The 13,422-nt window shown below is 40.9% G+C and overlaps 1 protein-coding gene across 2 annotated transcripts in view; it reads right to left on the reverse strand.

Moving 5' to 3' along the window:
- Nucleotides 1-225: 225 nt before the first annotated feature.
- Nucleotides 226-13,422, reverse strand: part of LOC134449338 (mannosyl-oligosaccharide 1,2-alpha-mannosidase IA) — a 328,401-nt gene continuing 315,204 nt past the window's right edge. Inside the window, exons 10-12 of one of the 2 annotated variants that reach the window (XM_063199224.1) lie at nucleotides 8,828-9,000; nucleotides 5,250-5,365; nucleotides 226-524 (exon numbers count right to left, since the gene is read on the reverse strand). In XM_063199224.1, coding sequence (XP_063055294.1) covers nucleotides 371-524; nucleotides 5,250-5,365; nucleotides 8,828-9,000 — 443 coding nt within the window. In that variant the 3' untranslated portion in view covers nucleotides 226-370. The remainder of the gene's footprint in view (nucleotides 525-5,249; nucleotides 5,366-8,827; nucleotides 9,001-13,422) is intronic. The other variant, XM_063199225.1, reaches the window with a different exon arrangement.

Genomic DNA, 13,422 nt, shown 5'->3' on the forward strand with positions numbered 1-13,422 from the left:
GTGTGTGTGTGTGTGTGTGTGTGTGTGTGTGTGTGTGTGCATTCTGTGTTTATTGTATTGTACTGTGTGTGTGTGTGTGTGTGTGTGTGTGTGTGTGTGTGTGTGTGTGTGTGTGTGTGTGTGTGTGTGTGTGTGTGTGTGTGTGTGTGTGTGTGTGTGTGTGTGTGTGTGTGCGTGTGCGTGTGCGCATTCTGTGTTTATTGTATTGTAATGTGTGTGTATTTGTGTGTGTGTGTGTGTGTGTGTGTGTGTGTGTGTGTGTGTGTGTGTGTGTGTGTGTGTGTGTGTGTGTGTGTGTGTGATCTTGAGAGAATACTGTCCGTGTCCTGGTATGTATGGATCATCAGCAGTATTGAGGCGGGCGTGGCGTCTACTCTGTAGCGGCCTGGTCATCGGCCTCCTGAGTGGCCGGGCCGGTCTGCAGGCAGCCCTTACGAATGATGGGCAGGGGGTGGGCCTCCGTGTTGAACACCCAGTCCTCCAGGGACAACAGGTCATCGTCCGAGAACAACAGATACAGGTACCTGAGAGAAACACACACAAGAAGACAATGATTACTACTTAGAGTAGAGTATAGTACAGTACCATTAATCCTGAGGGAAATGAAGGTGTCCAGTAGCGTACATGCATAAGGAATACACAAGACATTGCACACCGTAATTTAACATCCATTAACCCTATAGCGCACACATTAATTTAGCCAAATGCAGCTCAAAGGCACACACACGCACACGCACACACGCACACACGCACACACGCACACACACACACACACATTACAATACAATAAACACAGAATGCGCACACGCACACGCACACACACACACACACACACACACACACACACACACTGGCCAAAAGTCGCGTTGGTTTGTCTGTTTGCTTGTTTGTCCCAAGGAACAAGTGATTAAATTCTGGTGGTGATCCAAATCACGAACCGGAATTAGGACCATTTTTTTAAAAGACTCTTCACCATTGCTAGACTAGAAATCTAGACGGCCCTAGTGACCAGTGCTGGGAATAACGGAATTAGAGTATAACAGTGTTACTAACGGAGCCATATTTTGGGTAACGGAATAATTACTTAATTACTCTATGCATAACTGTAACGCCGTTGCCGTTACTCGGGAGGTAACGTTGCGCACTGCAATTTTATGAATTGCAGCGCCAGTGTGCACTGGCTGCTGACAAAATCAAGGAGCAAATGGCAACGCCGCATAAATCTGTACCAAGCCGGCTTTTAATATGCTCACATTCACCCTTTGCATGCATGAGAACAAAATAGCTGAACATGATTTGCTAAAAAGTGTTAAGTGGGCGGAGTGTCGACTATCTTGCTCCCACGCGCGTAAAAAAAAAAGTAATTCTACACACAGAGCAGGAAGCGCATTACGTATAGAAGATACAATGGCAGTAAAGCCGCGAGGTTGCATGTTCCAACGGTAAATACCGGAATCATTTCGCGCTAGTTGCACTCAAATGCAATAATGTTTATATCCAAAGTATATGTGCATTGGAAAATCTGTACGAGCACGACTCTAATTTCACTAAGCACCTCTCAACTTCGCATGGTGGCACACCCCCGTGCAGCTAGTTTCAGCTGTAGTGATGAGGGAGACAGAGACAAGCCAAACCTGATTTCTTAGGACACGAGTGAGCTCAACAAAATAATCGCCAGGTATGTGCTTGAAAACATGTCTCCCCTATCCACTGTGGGGTCGGAGCTGTTAAGGGCTCTTGTTGCAAAAAAATCCATCTTGTGGAAGAGAAATGAGCACATCCCTAAATACGTTGTGGAGAACTGGATTAATTCATCACTGATAATAGGCCTAGGTCATGAAGATATTTGATAGTAGCATCTTAAGCAAAAATAACATCACAGCCAAAATAACATCACAGAACAAGAATGAAAACCCCATGTAACTGTTCTTTCGTTTCTTTGACATTTTAAGCAAAAAAAAAAAATCCTGGTAACTAGTTACTTTTATGGTGAGGTAACGCAGTTAACGCAATTACTTTTTGGAGAAGTAACTGATACTTGTAATTAGTTACTTTTTCAAAGTAACTTTCCCAGCACTGCTAGCGACCACAAATTGAATTGCGGATTTTGACATTCCAGTTTCTAACTCCACAAAAAGAAGGCAGAAAGACTTCATAAAAATAGGGTGTAACATAGTCAAATGTTCCATCAAACAGCTTCCTTGGTGTAGTAGTAACACGTAAAGAAAGAGAGAATGAATAGGTTTATGCAAGACAAAACAAAACTGTTAGAGAAGCTTACTGTACCTGCTCATTTCTTTTCTCTGTTCACCATTACATAAACAGAGTGTGTTACATTAAATAAACAAATGATACAATTTAGATGAGGAACTATAGTGCAGAAAGATCCAAAGTAAATGCAAGCTATATGAAGTCCAACTGCTAACAACTAAACTCTTTGGATAGCATGTGTTCAAGGACGACTAGGGATGGGATTGAGTATAGCTATTTCATTTCCAACATAAAGCAAGGGCATGTTGTGAAAAGATGGTTAGTCCACATTTCATGTCATTCATTTTGTGAACAACAGGTAGGCCTACATGTACTTGAGAGGAGTATAAGAAGACAATGTTTCTTCACAACATAACTGAAGAAAAGGCTGTTTGGATTCAAATTATTCAAAGATCAAAGCAGTGACTAAATAGAACCGTATAATATTATTAGAGAGGATGAAAAATATTGGATGGAATTGAGGATGGAAAGAAGATAAAGAAGTCACCGGGGCAGGGTGCAGATGTGGATAGTTTACTGCTTTATATGGCAAGTGCCAAGACTAACGTCTTCTTCAGAGTCAATATGAAGATGCTTCGGTGACTTTCTTCTTTATCTGCACTTACGAATCCTTTCCCATGACGCACCAGATTGCGAAGTGCAGAACCCGGAAGATATCTTTCTCTTCTACAGAATTTCATTTACCGGGCAAAGCAAAGGCATACAGTATTTAATTTTTTTTAAATGCAGTCAATATCTCACACCATATGTACAGCACCTAATCCAAAGTGCCATACAGTATTAAATTCAACATTTTGAGAGCATCATGTATTGTGTTGATGCTTTCCTGTTCACACAGCTACCTCTGTCCCCCTGAGTCTGCTGTTTTGCCTAAGACAGGTGTGCTTCCACGTGCGTGTGTGTGTGTGTGTGTGTGTGTGTGTGTGTGTGTGTGTGTGTGTGTGTGTGTGTGTGTGTGTGTGTGTGTGTGTGTGTGTGTGTGTGTGTGTGTGTGTGTGTGTGTGTGTGTGTGTGTGTGTGTGTGTGTGTGTGTCTCTCTGTGTGTGTGTGTGCGCATGTGTGTGCTTTCTGCTAAATTCCCTGTTAAGCTACGGTACTCAACTATGCATGCAAAGTTGAAACCTCAGAGGAAGAAGTCTGGCAAAGTGAGGGAGCATAGAAACACGTGTGAGGAGAGTGGGAGAAAAAGGCAGCGAGGAAGGAAGATAGTGACAATAACAGAGCAGGTGAGATAGATAGCAGGTGAGCACAGATAGATGTGTGAGAGAACAAGGAACAAAGAAGATTTGGATTAGAAAGGTGGAGGAAACAGAAGTTATTTTGGGTCAATCTGAAGTCTACTCAATTGAGGATCTCAGAGATAGGAGAGAGAGAGAGGTTGAGGTCAAGACAGAGGTCAAGATGAGTCTAGAGAGAGAGAGAGAGAGAGAGAGAGAGAGAGAGAGAGAGAGAGAGACTGGTCGAGAGCGGCAAGGCAAGGCAAATGTATCAGTATAGCGCTTTTCAAACACAGATGCAATTCAATTTGCTTCACAACAAATAAAAGTAAAAAGAAAGGAAGCAAGGAAGAATAAGAGTCAAAGAAAATTAAATCATTAAGATAAAACATGAAATAATTAAAATAAAATAAAATTTAAAAATATATAATTTACAGCTGCTAAGGGAAGTCATCTGAGAACAGTTCCGTCTTGAGTCTAGTTTTATCAATAGTGTTATACATGAGTTCACAGTGTTTGTTAACACAATGTTGTAAGGAGAGGCAAGACACTGGCAGCCAACCATGTGAGGACAGAGTCAGGAGAACATTTTTTTTAGAACCCATGTATAGCATTATCATTGTTTACATAATCTGGAAGCTGTTTCCAAAGCTTTGCAGCGAAGCAGATAAATGCTGCCTCTCCACACTTTGATAGAGAAGGGAGATAGGCCTACTGTATTCTGTCTTGTTTATACTGCATTGAGTCAGTATTTATTCTGTATTGACACTATATCGACAATTTTGGGTAGCGATGTCTACTCAAGTAGACAGAAACAAGGTTTCTGGTTGAAAAATCAGGAGGTATTTTGAGTAGCAAGATCTATTCACTTGAGGGAGAGAGAGAGAGAGAGAGAGAGAGAGAGAGAGAGAGAGAGAGAGAGAGAGAAAGAGAGAGGAGAGAGAGAGAGAGAGAGAGAGAGAGAGAGAGAGAGAGCGAAGAGGAGGAGAGAAGTATGTTGGATATCAAGATGAGATCTAGTCACTTGAGGGAGAGAGGGAGAGAGAGAGAGAGAGAGAGAGAGAGAGAGAGAGAGAGAGAGAGAGAGAGAGAGAGAGAGAGAGAGAAGAGGAGGAGAGAAGTATGTTGGATATCAAGATGAGATCTAGTCACTTGAGGGAGAGAGAGAGGAAGAGAGAAAGAGTGGAATGGATGAGAAAAGTACTGTATATTGAACATCATGATGAGGTCTACTCACTTGAGGCAGAGGGAGAGGAGAGGAAAATTGGGTATCGAGATGATGAAGGGAGGGAGGGAGAGAGAGAAAGAGAGAGAGAGAGAGAGAGAGAGAGAGAGAGAGAGAGAGGGGGGGGAGAGAGAGAGAGAGAGAGAGAGAGAGAGAGAGAGAGAGTCTTGGCTCCCATTTATGGTATGACTCGTTAGCCCACTGAGCTACAGCGAGCCCACAAGAGATGGGTTCCCACTTGAGAGGAGAGGAGAGGAGAAGAGAGGAGAGGAGAGGAGGGGAGGGGAGAGGAGAGGAGAGGAGAGCAGAGCAGAGGAGAGGAGAGCAGAGGAGAGGAGAGGAGAGGAGAGGAAAGAAGTGGAGAGGAGAGGAGAGGAGAGGAGAGGAGAGGAGAGGAGAGGAGAGGAGAGGAGAGGAGAGGAGAGTGAGAGTGAGAGTGAGAGTGAGAGTGGAGTGGAGAGGAGAGGAGAAGAGAAGATAGGAGAGGAGAGAAGTGCGTAGGGCCTATGTTGGATGTCATGATGGGCTCTACTCACTTGAGTGTCTCGGAGAGGAAGAAGCTCTGCTGCATGTTGTCATGACTGGCCACGGATGAGTACACGTCTCTGATGCCTGAGAAGCCGGCGTCCGTACGGCAGTTCTTCTCCAGAGCCTGGGAAATTGGACATTCACATGATTATAATCCTTATCATCAATAATGTCATCATCATTACCATTGCCATCATCATCATAATCATAATCATTATCACAGCCATAATCATAATCATTTTAACTGCTATAATAATAATGAGAGTTCTTATGCAGACCGTGGGAAAGACGACTTTCACACAATTTCACAAAGCTTGTCAAATAATAATAAAAATAATAAGCACCATCATCATTATCATCATCATAATCAAACCTGCCATCACTGTCATATTCATCATGACTACCATAATCTGTATGACAGCTCGCCATAATGGTGGAACACAATATTTACATTTACATCTAATGTCAACATTGTGAAAATCGTAGAAGCACAATATTACTGTGTGATAACGGTAATAACTTTAACAACATATTAATTTACATAAACTGTTAAACTGTGAAAGTTGAAGTAAGTGCTGTGTGATTGCAATGATAAATGAAGCTGAGTTTCACTTTCTGAAAACAGGCCATTTAAATGAGCTCCAAATAACACAACATAATCATTCTGACTTTGCCTCATTGAAATGATTAAAATCTTATAATCAACTGATATTTGAAAATGTGTAATGAGAAAGCGGGACTTTGTCTGAAATAACTTTAATTAAACTCAGAACAAACAGAGTTGGGGAGATGCAAGATATGAGTCCAATCTTGGTTTCTAGCTTCAGATGTACGTAGAAGCGGCTTCAGACTGTTCATGCTCTCCTGAGGGGATTCAACAGAAAGATCACAAGGCAATAAAATCGTATTTATTTTTCTGCGAGACAACGATAAGACCTCTTGGAGAAGTCATAATTTCCCTTGGGTGCAGTTAGTCTGTCAGGGCACCACAAGAGGGAAGCTGGCCGCTCGAGACAAACTCTAAGTGATGTAAACAAAGCGGAGAAGCGAAATAATGATTTGACGGTCGACTCGAGAGCGATATGAGGCAATATTTATTAATTCGCCCATTTTGATGGCACAGCTCGATTTCCTTGTGGTTCAGAGCAAATCTTAGATAAGACAAAGCCTATACCTGTAATGCAAAAGTCCAGTGGAAAATTCTAAAAAAAAAAGGGCTATGGACATCAAAAATTAAACAAAAAATACATTTTTCAAGACGGAGCCATATCTTCATCACATACATTATCTTTTCATTGATTGCCATAACTTGCTAAGCCACTAAGACATAACAAATAGCCACTTGATAGCTGACTTTCAGAGTTTCTGTCACGGCCTTTAAACCCACAGGCACAGTGCAAAATTCGTTGCCTCACTGATAAAGTAGTGAAAAGCGGTTTTGATTAGTGTTTGATGATGCAGGACCACATTCTGAGAAGCCAGACAGAAACACTAGAATTATTAAGACTCAGTATTGACAATTATCAACTCCGGCATTAGGAACAACCCTGGTCATTTTCTTTGTGGGGGAAAAAACACATAAAACATAGCAAAGTAAGTGGGATAAAACAATCGAATATGCTTTCATTCCGTACCCTACGCATTATAATTGCGAGTCACCAAATAAGGTCGCCACAACAAACTGCAAAACAAGACCTCTAATTTAATAAAAGCTGAAAAAAGCTGTTTCACTTTGATACTGGTGGTGTAATAGCCTCTGAGTGCTTAGAAGACTCTGTTGTGGGAAATAGGTAATAGGAGATAGGTAACAGGAAATAGAAGACACTGTATGTACACTGTTAAGTGTGTAGTGCTAATTTAACACTTACAGAGTTGATTTAACAATTTCTAGACAGTATTTGTTCTCGGAGTACACTGTAAGCATTTTTATCCCTGTGTAATAGGAAATATCCGGAAATCTGCTGTGAAGAAATTTACAAAGAAGCTTTAGTTTTCTCATGCACACAAACAAAAGTGTCTTCATTTGGCCATGCAAATCTGTAGGTGTCTATGGAAAGCTGTAATAGTATTAGCTTTTTCTTGTCACTAACATGGATTCTCTCTATTGATGCACAATTGTTCTGTTGAGGCAGAGACGTGGGAACTGCATAATGTGTTAGAGAGTGTGTCGTTCGTCCTATTCACATTTGTGGCGTTCATTGATTTACTCATTCATTTAAAAGCATCTAGCCTCTTCTTTCTGTGTGTGTGTGTGTGTGTGTGTGTGTGTGTGTGTGTGTGTGTGTGTGTGTGTGTGTGTGTGTGTGTGTGTGTGTGTGTGTGTGTGTGTGTGTACATGACAATAGCAGTGGAATAAGTTACTGTAAGTCTGTTATCTTGCCAATTACATGAGCGCAGGCCCATGGTAACTTATAGATGGGATAAGAGATTGTATGCTGCATATCAAGACATGAACTGACGTCCTGTAATGTTGCATCTTAACAGTCAGAAGCTCTCATTTATCATTTATATAATCATTAATATTCTCTATTTGAAATCACTTGTAATGTGTAGATCAACTGTTTTATAGGGGAAAAAGACCCCGATACATGGAAAACAGTCATTATGTTGGGGGCATAATGCTGTCAATAGAATGTCACCATTACAGCTGAAATCACGTCGTGTAGAAGCACATTTTGTTTTATATGCAGAATTACCAGAATGTTTACGATAAAAATATGAAACCTATTTCAATTCTTCATTACGTCAGATCATGTGATCTGACCACTGAAAGAAACGCAAAACAAGATTGCTGCCTGAGCAGAGAGCCTAGCAATCAAAGACTGGCAGCCATGGCAAAATAAACTAATTAATCCACTAGAAATGAAGATGTGGACTGCCACCCATATTAAAATGAACCCATTACTCCAAATCAAATTGGACTGTATGGGTGTCAGAGAACACACTTCTCTGGGTGTGTAGCATTATCATCTTTTGTTTGAAAAGGGAGCCAAGCTAACGTGATTGCCATTAGTCACATTGGGGGTGGCAGCAGTTATAAAGGGGGTGGAGGCAGCCTTAATTTGCCTGGGCTAATATGTCCATCCTCCAGTCGCTGCATTGCAATGCATTGCATCAGTCCTGGTTGATTACACACTTGTTTGACCAGTTATGTGATGATTACAGGGAACAAAAAACATCCGTCAATGACCCAAATCAAACAGGAAAATCAACCTGGAATTCTTATTTCACATCTTACAAACAATGGTGATTGATTTGAATTGTCCTAATGGATTTGCTGTCTGGCACCCCCTTGGCTATGAGTGAACAAGACGGCTCCATTATAAAACACTCTCATTTCTGCATGTCTGCAGCCAGGTATAGACATTATTTGGACTGACATCAGGTAATTAGTCCATCTAGCGGCAAGTTGTTGGCGCATGAGTGTCATTTTTGAGCCCAAACTGGATTGGGCATTTAGTGACAGCCCAGGTTTCTCTATGTGAGTGTGTGTGTGTGTGTGTGTGTGTGTGTGTGTGTGTGTGTGTGTGTGTGTCTGTGTGTCTGTGTGTCTGTGTGTCTGTGTGTCTGTGTGTGTGCACCGTACCTCCACTGCCTCCCATCCCCATTCTCTGTATTTGGGGTCGTGTGTGAGCCTCCACATGTACATGTAGCTCTCGATGACCTCCGGCCTCAGGATGTAGTATCTCTCACTCAGACGCGTCGCCGTGGCTTCAGCTCCCGCGTCGAAACGGAACGCCTCAGGACCCAGCTTAGTGGCTGAGAAAGGAAGCACACCAGGACAACAAGAAGAGTCATCATTTCATTGATTTTATATGTATATATACACATGTATATATTAATTACATATACATGTTTTTTGTTTTCTGAAAAACAGGCTAATTTTATGATTTGATGTATATTTTTTTTTATTATATTTTGATTTTACATTATTTTTCTGGATTTTATTGTATTTCATTTTATGCCTATTGTTGGATTTCCTTGACTAGAGAAGTTTTGAACAAATTATTTTTTTATATCGGAGACATTAACAAGAGGACTGCTCTGAATTAAATAGTGGTTTCTATTCCATTCTATATTCCACACTATAACAAGATGTACTGTAGAGACATTACTAACGGATCATTTGGCATTGATTATTAGAGGTCGACTTGTAATGAGCATGCTATAATTAATTGATTATTGACAGCAAACTTGTAATTAACAGGATTCATTGATTATTGAAGGCTGGTTTTGTAATTTTCTCATCATGTTCTTATCTCAGTTCACTGGTTCATTACAGCAATATTGCATGCTCATTTTCACATAAATATTGTGGTGAGTCACTGCTTTCAAAAATATGGTTGAATGTACAATATAAATTATTTCTCCGTAGGTTGATCATTTGACTAATCCAAATCGGATACAATCGCAAGGCTGGTTGTTTTTCCACAGGACATCAGTGAGGCATGCCTGACATGCATGGAATTGCTGTAATTCCCACTAAAGCTTATCCCAATGTGAGGGAAGAATCTCAGAGATTGCAAAGTCTCTCTCTCTCTCTCTCTCTCTTGCTCGCACGCATGCATGCACGCACGCATGCACACAGGCACACCTGGACTTCTCACTAAAGTAATTCCCTGTGCGAGGGCAACTGTGTCTGAGATAACAGGGAGGATAAAGGGTACTGTGAGAACCACACATGACACATTCCTGTATGGTTCTTTATGGGGGATTAACGTCTGGAAGAGGCAACATGGGGATCAAAGCAAAAACAAGAATCAGAAGTAGTGTCATCGAAAAAAACATGTAACCTACTGTTCTAAATCTCACACATCCAACACGGTTGACGCTAAACTAGTGATCACATCTCTCAGTCACAGTAAGCCTAGTAGCAATGCAGACAGGCTCTGGAATGTGTGAAATATGTGATTGATGTGATGAGCCTTGCTCTCTACTCGCAACAAGGCGATCCCAGTCCAAATGTTTTTTTTTTTCATTGGCTCCTGGGGGTCAGGATTTGGCTGGTTAGCTTCGCCGATTAGCAAGGCACTTCCTCATCGCCATTTTCACAAATTCACTCATTTCCGATACCACTTATGAAAATCCATTTTGGAAGCTGAAAAATGTGTTCAATTTTGGCAGAATTCACTAGCCTAGAATTTCCCATTGAAATGAATGGGGGCGGGACTTGTTCACTGTCTCCAGGTCTTATACTACCTCCATGATTGGTCATCAATGGTGCAATAAGCTACCAGTTGCTACAAGAGCAGTGTCATCCCTCTCAACCTTCAAGAAGCTTGTGAAGACTCATCTCTTCCCAGGGAGCTTTCCCGCATAACAAAACGAACTCTACTATACTCAACTCTAGTCCTGGACATTAACTTGCACTACACTAAATAGGTCATCCACATATGATTGCTCTCTGTCTGTTCTTCATTACTTGTATACAGCTGTACTCTTTATTTTACCCCATACTCTGTACTTTGAATGTCCTTTTTGTAAGCCACTTTGGTTAAAAGCGTCTGCTAAATGAATGTAATAAAAAATGTAAAAGAAAAAAAACATCCATTTATTCCTCACTACAATAGCCTCATCTCCTCATGTTTGTCTACTGTATCTCTTTAATTATTGTTGTCACAGTTCATTTTCAGCACTTATATCTGTCAACTGTTCATTGTTGTACACTGTCAAAAAGCCCTACTGAACAAACAAGGTCGGAAAGAATTAAATACCAAGTCAAGCGGAACCTCTGCAAACATCACATTCGTAAGCACACAGAACACAGTTCTCCTGTCATTCTAACTAGCAGTGCCGCAAGGAGAGAATTGTCAGATAGGATGTATATTGGTTAGATTTTCGGCTAGTTTTCAGGTAAAGGTCATTATAACGTGGATCATGATTACATGACTGGACTGCATTGGAAGAATCAAACACAGTGTTTTGCTGTTGTTCCGATATTACATTACATTACATTATATATAGTGGTACAGTGAGGAAAGGCACCTAAAAAGTCCCCCACTAATGTTATGGATAATGGATAATACACTTCCATATGGATTGCCAAATCCTCACAAAATTGTAAAAACTGTATGTCACAAAACTGTATGGTCAAGGAGGTCATAAATAATAATAATAATAATAATAATAATTGTATTTGTATAGCACTGTGTCATACAAGGCATGTAACTCAAAGTGCTTAACAAATGGGGAAAAAAACATTGTTAGAGATGGATTTAAAAGGAGAGGTATAGAGGAGAGGCAGAAATAGCAGGAAGCAGAAATAGCAGGAAGGCAGAGGAAGAAGAGATAGATAGAGATTGTAGCGTCATAAGGTCAACGTAGGTTAGGACCAGGATTCTTAGATGCGTAAGGTCCATAGTGGCTGGGCCTGTCATAAGTCACAGATAGTCACACAGAGATTAAATGACTCATAAATGACTCCACGCAGCACTTTAGTGAAAGATGCGCTCAGTCTGCCAGAAGACTGACAGCAATATGGAAACTCCCCAAGCTCCATTGGGTCTTGCAGGATCTTAATTCAATGAGTGCTGTCTTTGTACCTTAATAGTTACATGTGGGACCTCTGCCCCTCACAAACAGTGGCGCCACTCAGTAATCGTTCTCATATTAAGAGCAATAAACTGAGAATGAAAACGATGAAACAACAGGGTATCACATGACACACTCTTTGGCCTTGAATCTGACATAACTATATAAGAATGATTATAACTGTATATGTATGAGGGACTGCAGATGGAAATGAGCTCATAGCTTTAGTCTGGTGAATCTAATTAATTTTGTTCATGGTCCATGTAGCAACCCAGGTTTACTTTGGTGCATAGGTGAGACATACCATACAAATCTGTAGAGACACGTTGCAAACCATACCAGCGTTTGAATTCGCCCCTTGACACAGAAACAATAGTAGCTGATCATAAAACACCTTTTGGCTTTGAAACTGCAGCATGCAATCATATAACAAGTTACTGCATGGCATTGAAGCTAGAGTAGCCTATCATATAACATTGTTTGACACCAGAGTAGCCTAGAGTATCATATAACACATTGTGGCATTGTCAAACTTCCCAAGGAAAGCTCACTGCATTCCTTCTTGAAATTGAAATCACTGACGCTGAACAGTAGTGGTGGCCATCCCCACACCAGCATATGATGCTACACAAGAAACATAATGCTAATTCAACACTCTGAGAGTCAATATTAACATCTTCTCGTGTATTTGGTCCGAGAGTACACTCTAAGTGTTGAATGAAAACTGCATTTTCTTTTACTGTGTATGGGCTATGTTTTGTGATGTCATGACTACAGTCATGAAAATAGAAAGCCCTTTAATAATAATAAAATGGTGTGGCCTGATAATGGCTGGGGAAGGCCATTCATCAAAATCAGCTCCATCAATTTCCAGAGAGAGAGAGAGAGAGAGAGAGAGATCTGAGAAACCGCAAGCCCACTACCATTCATCATGGTTTGTACAGACAGACTGCATTCACTGCTCCCCCTTCACCCCGCCAACATTAATGACATCTGGGTTAATGCGAAGTGGAGTTTGGGATTGGTGGTCAAAGAATACTGCTGCACATCGAAGAGGGGTATCACTCCTCCGAAACTGCCTCCCTTTCATTCTGATCAGTTACGTGCGTCAGTCTTTGAAAAGGTTGCACTCCTTTATAATGTCTCAAGACACAGCTACTGTTGTAAGTTTGTCGTTACCAGAACGGCAACGTCCAAGTTCCAACATATTACTCAAGCCTTTATTTAATGTTATAGCAGTGTATTACTATGGTAGTACTAGAAGTAGTAGAAGTTTTTTCAATGAATAGCCAATTGGTCCTGGGCAGAAAGCATATACAATTTAGAGTGTGACAGGATATGAGGGAGAGAGAAATGGAGTTGGGTTGGAAATGAACCAGTCTGGATTTGAACCCTTTACCATAAGGTATGAATGCATTACAAATGACACCACAGCCCTAGTCATTTTCCAATGCCAGTCTTGACAGAAGTCTATCAAATTGATAGGGATGAAATTACAAACATAGCACTTCAAAGAGTCTTTTAGCCTGAGAGAAGGGGGAATAATATAAAAAATGTTTTTAGGTTTTGCTCTCAGGTCAAATTAGAATGGAAAAGACAACTTTGTGGAACACTCCAAAGGAGTCGGACCAGAAAACAATCAAACAAAAT

The sequence above is a fragment of the Engraulis encrasicolus genome, chromosome 5 (assembly GCF_034702125.1).
Source record: "Engraulis encrasicolus isolate BLACKSEA-1 chromosome 5, IST_EnEncr_1.0, whole genome shotgun sequence".
Classification (NCBI taxonomy): Eukaryota; Metazoa; Chordata; class Actinopteri; order Clupeiformes; family Engraulidae; genus Engraulis; species Engraulis encrasicolus.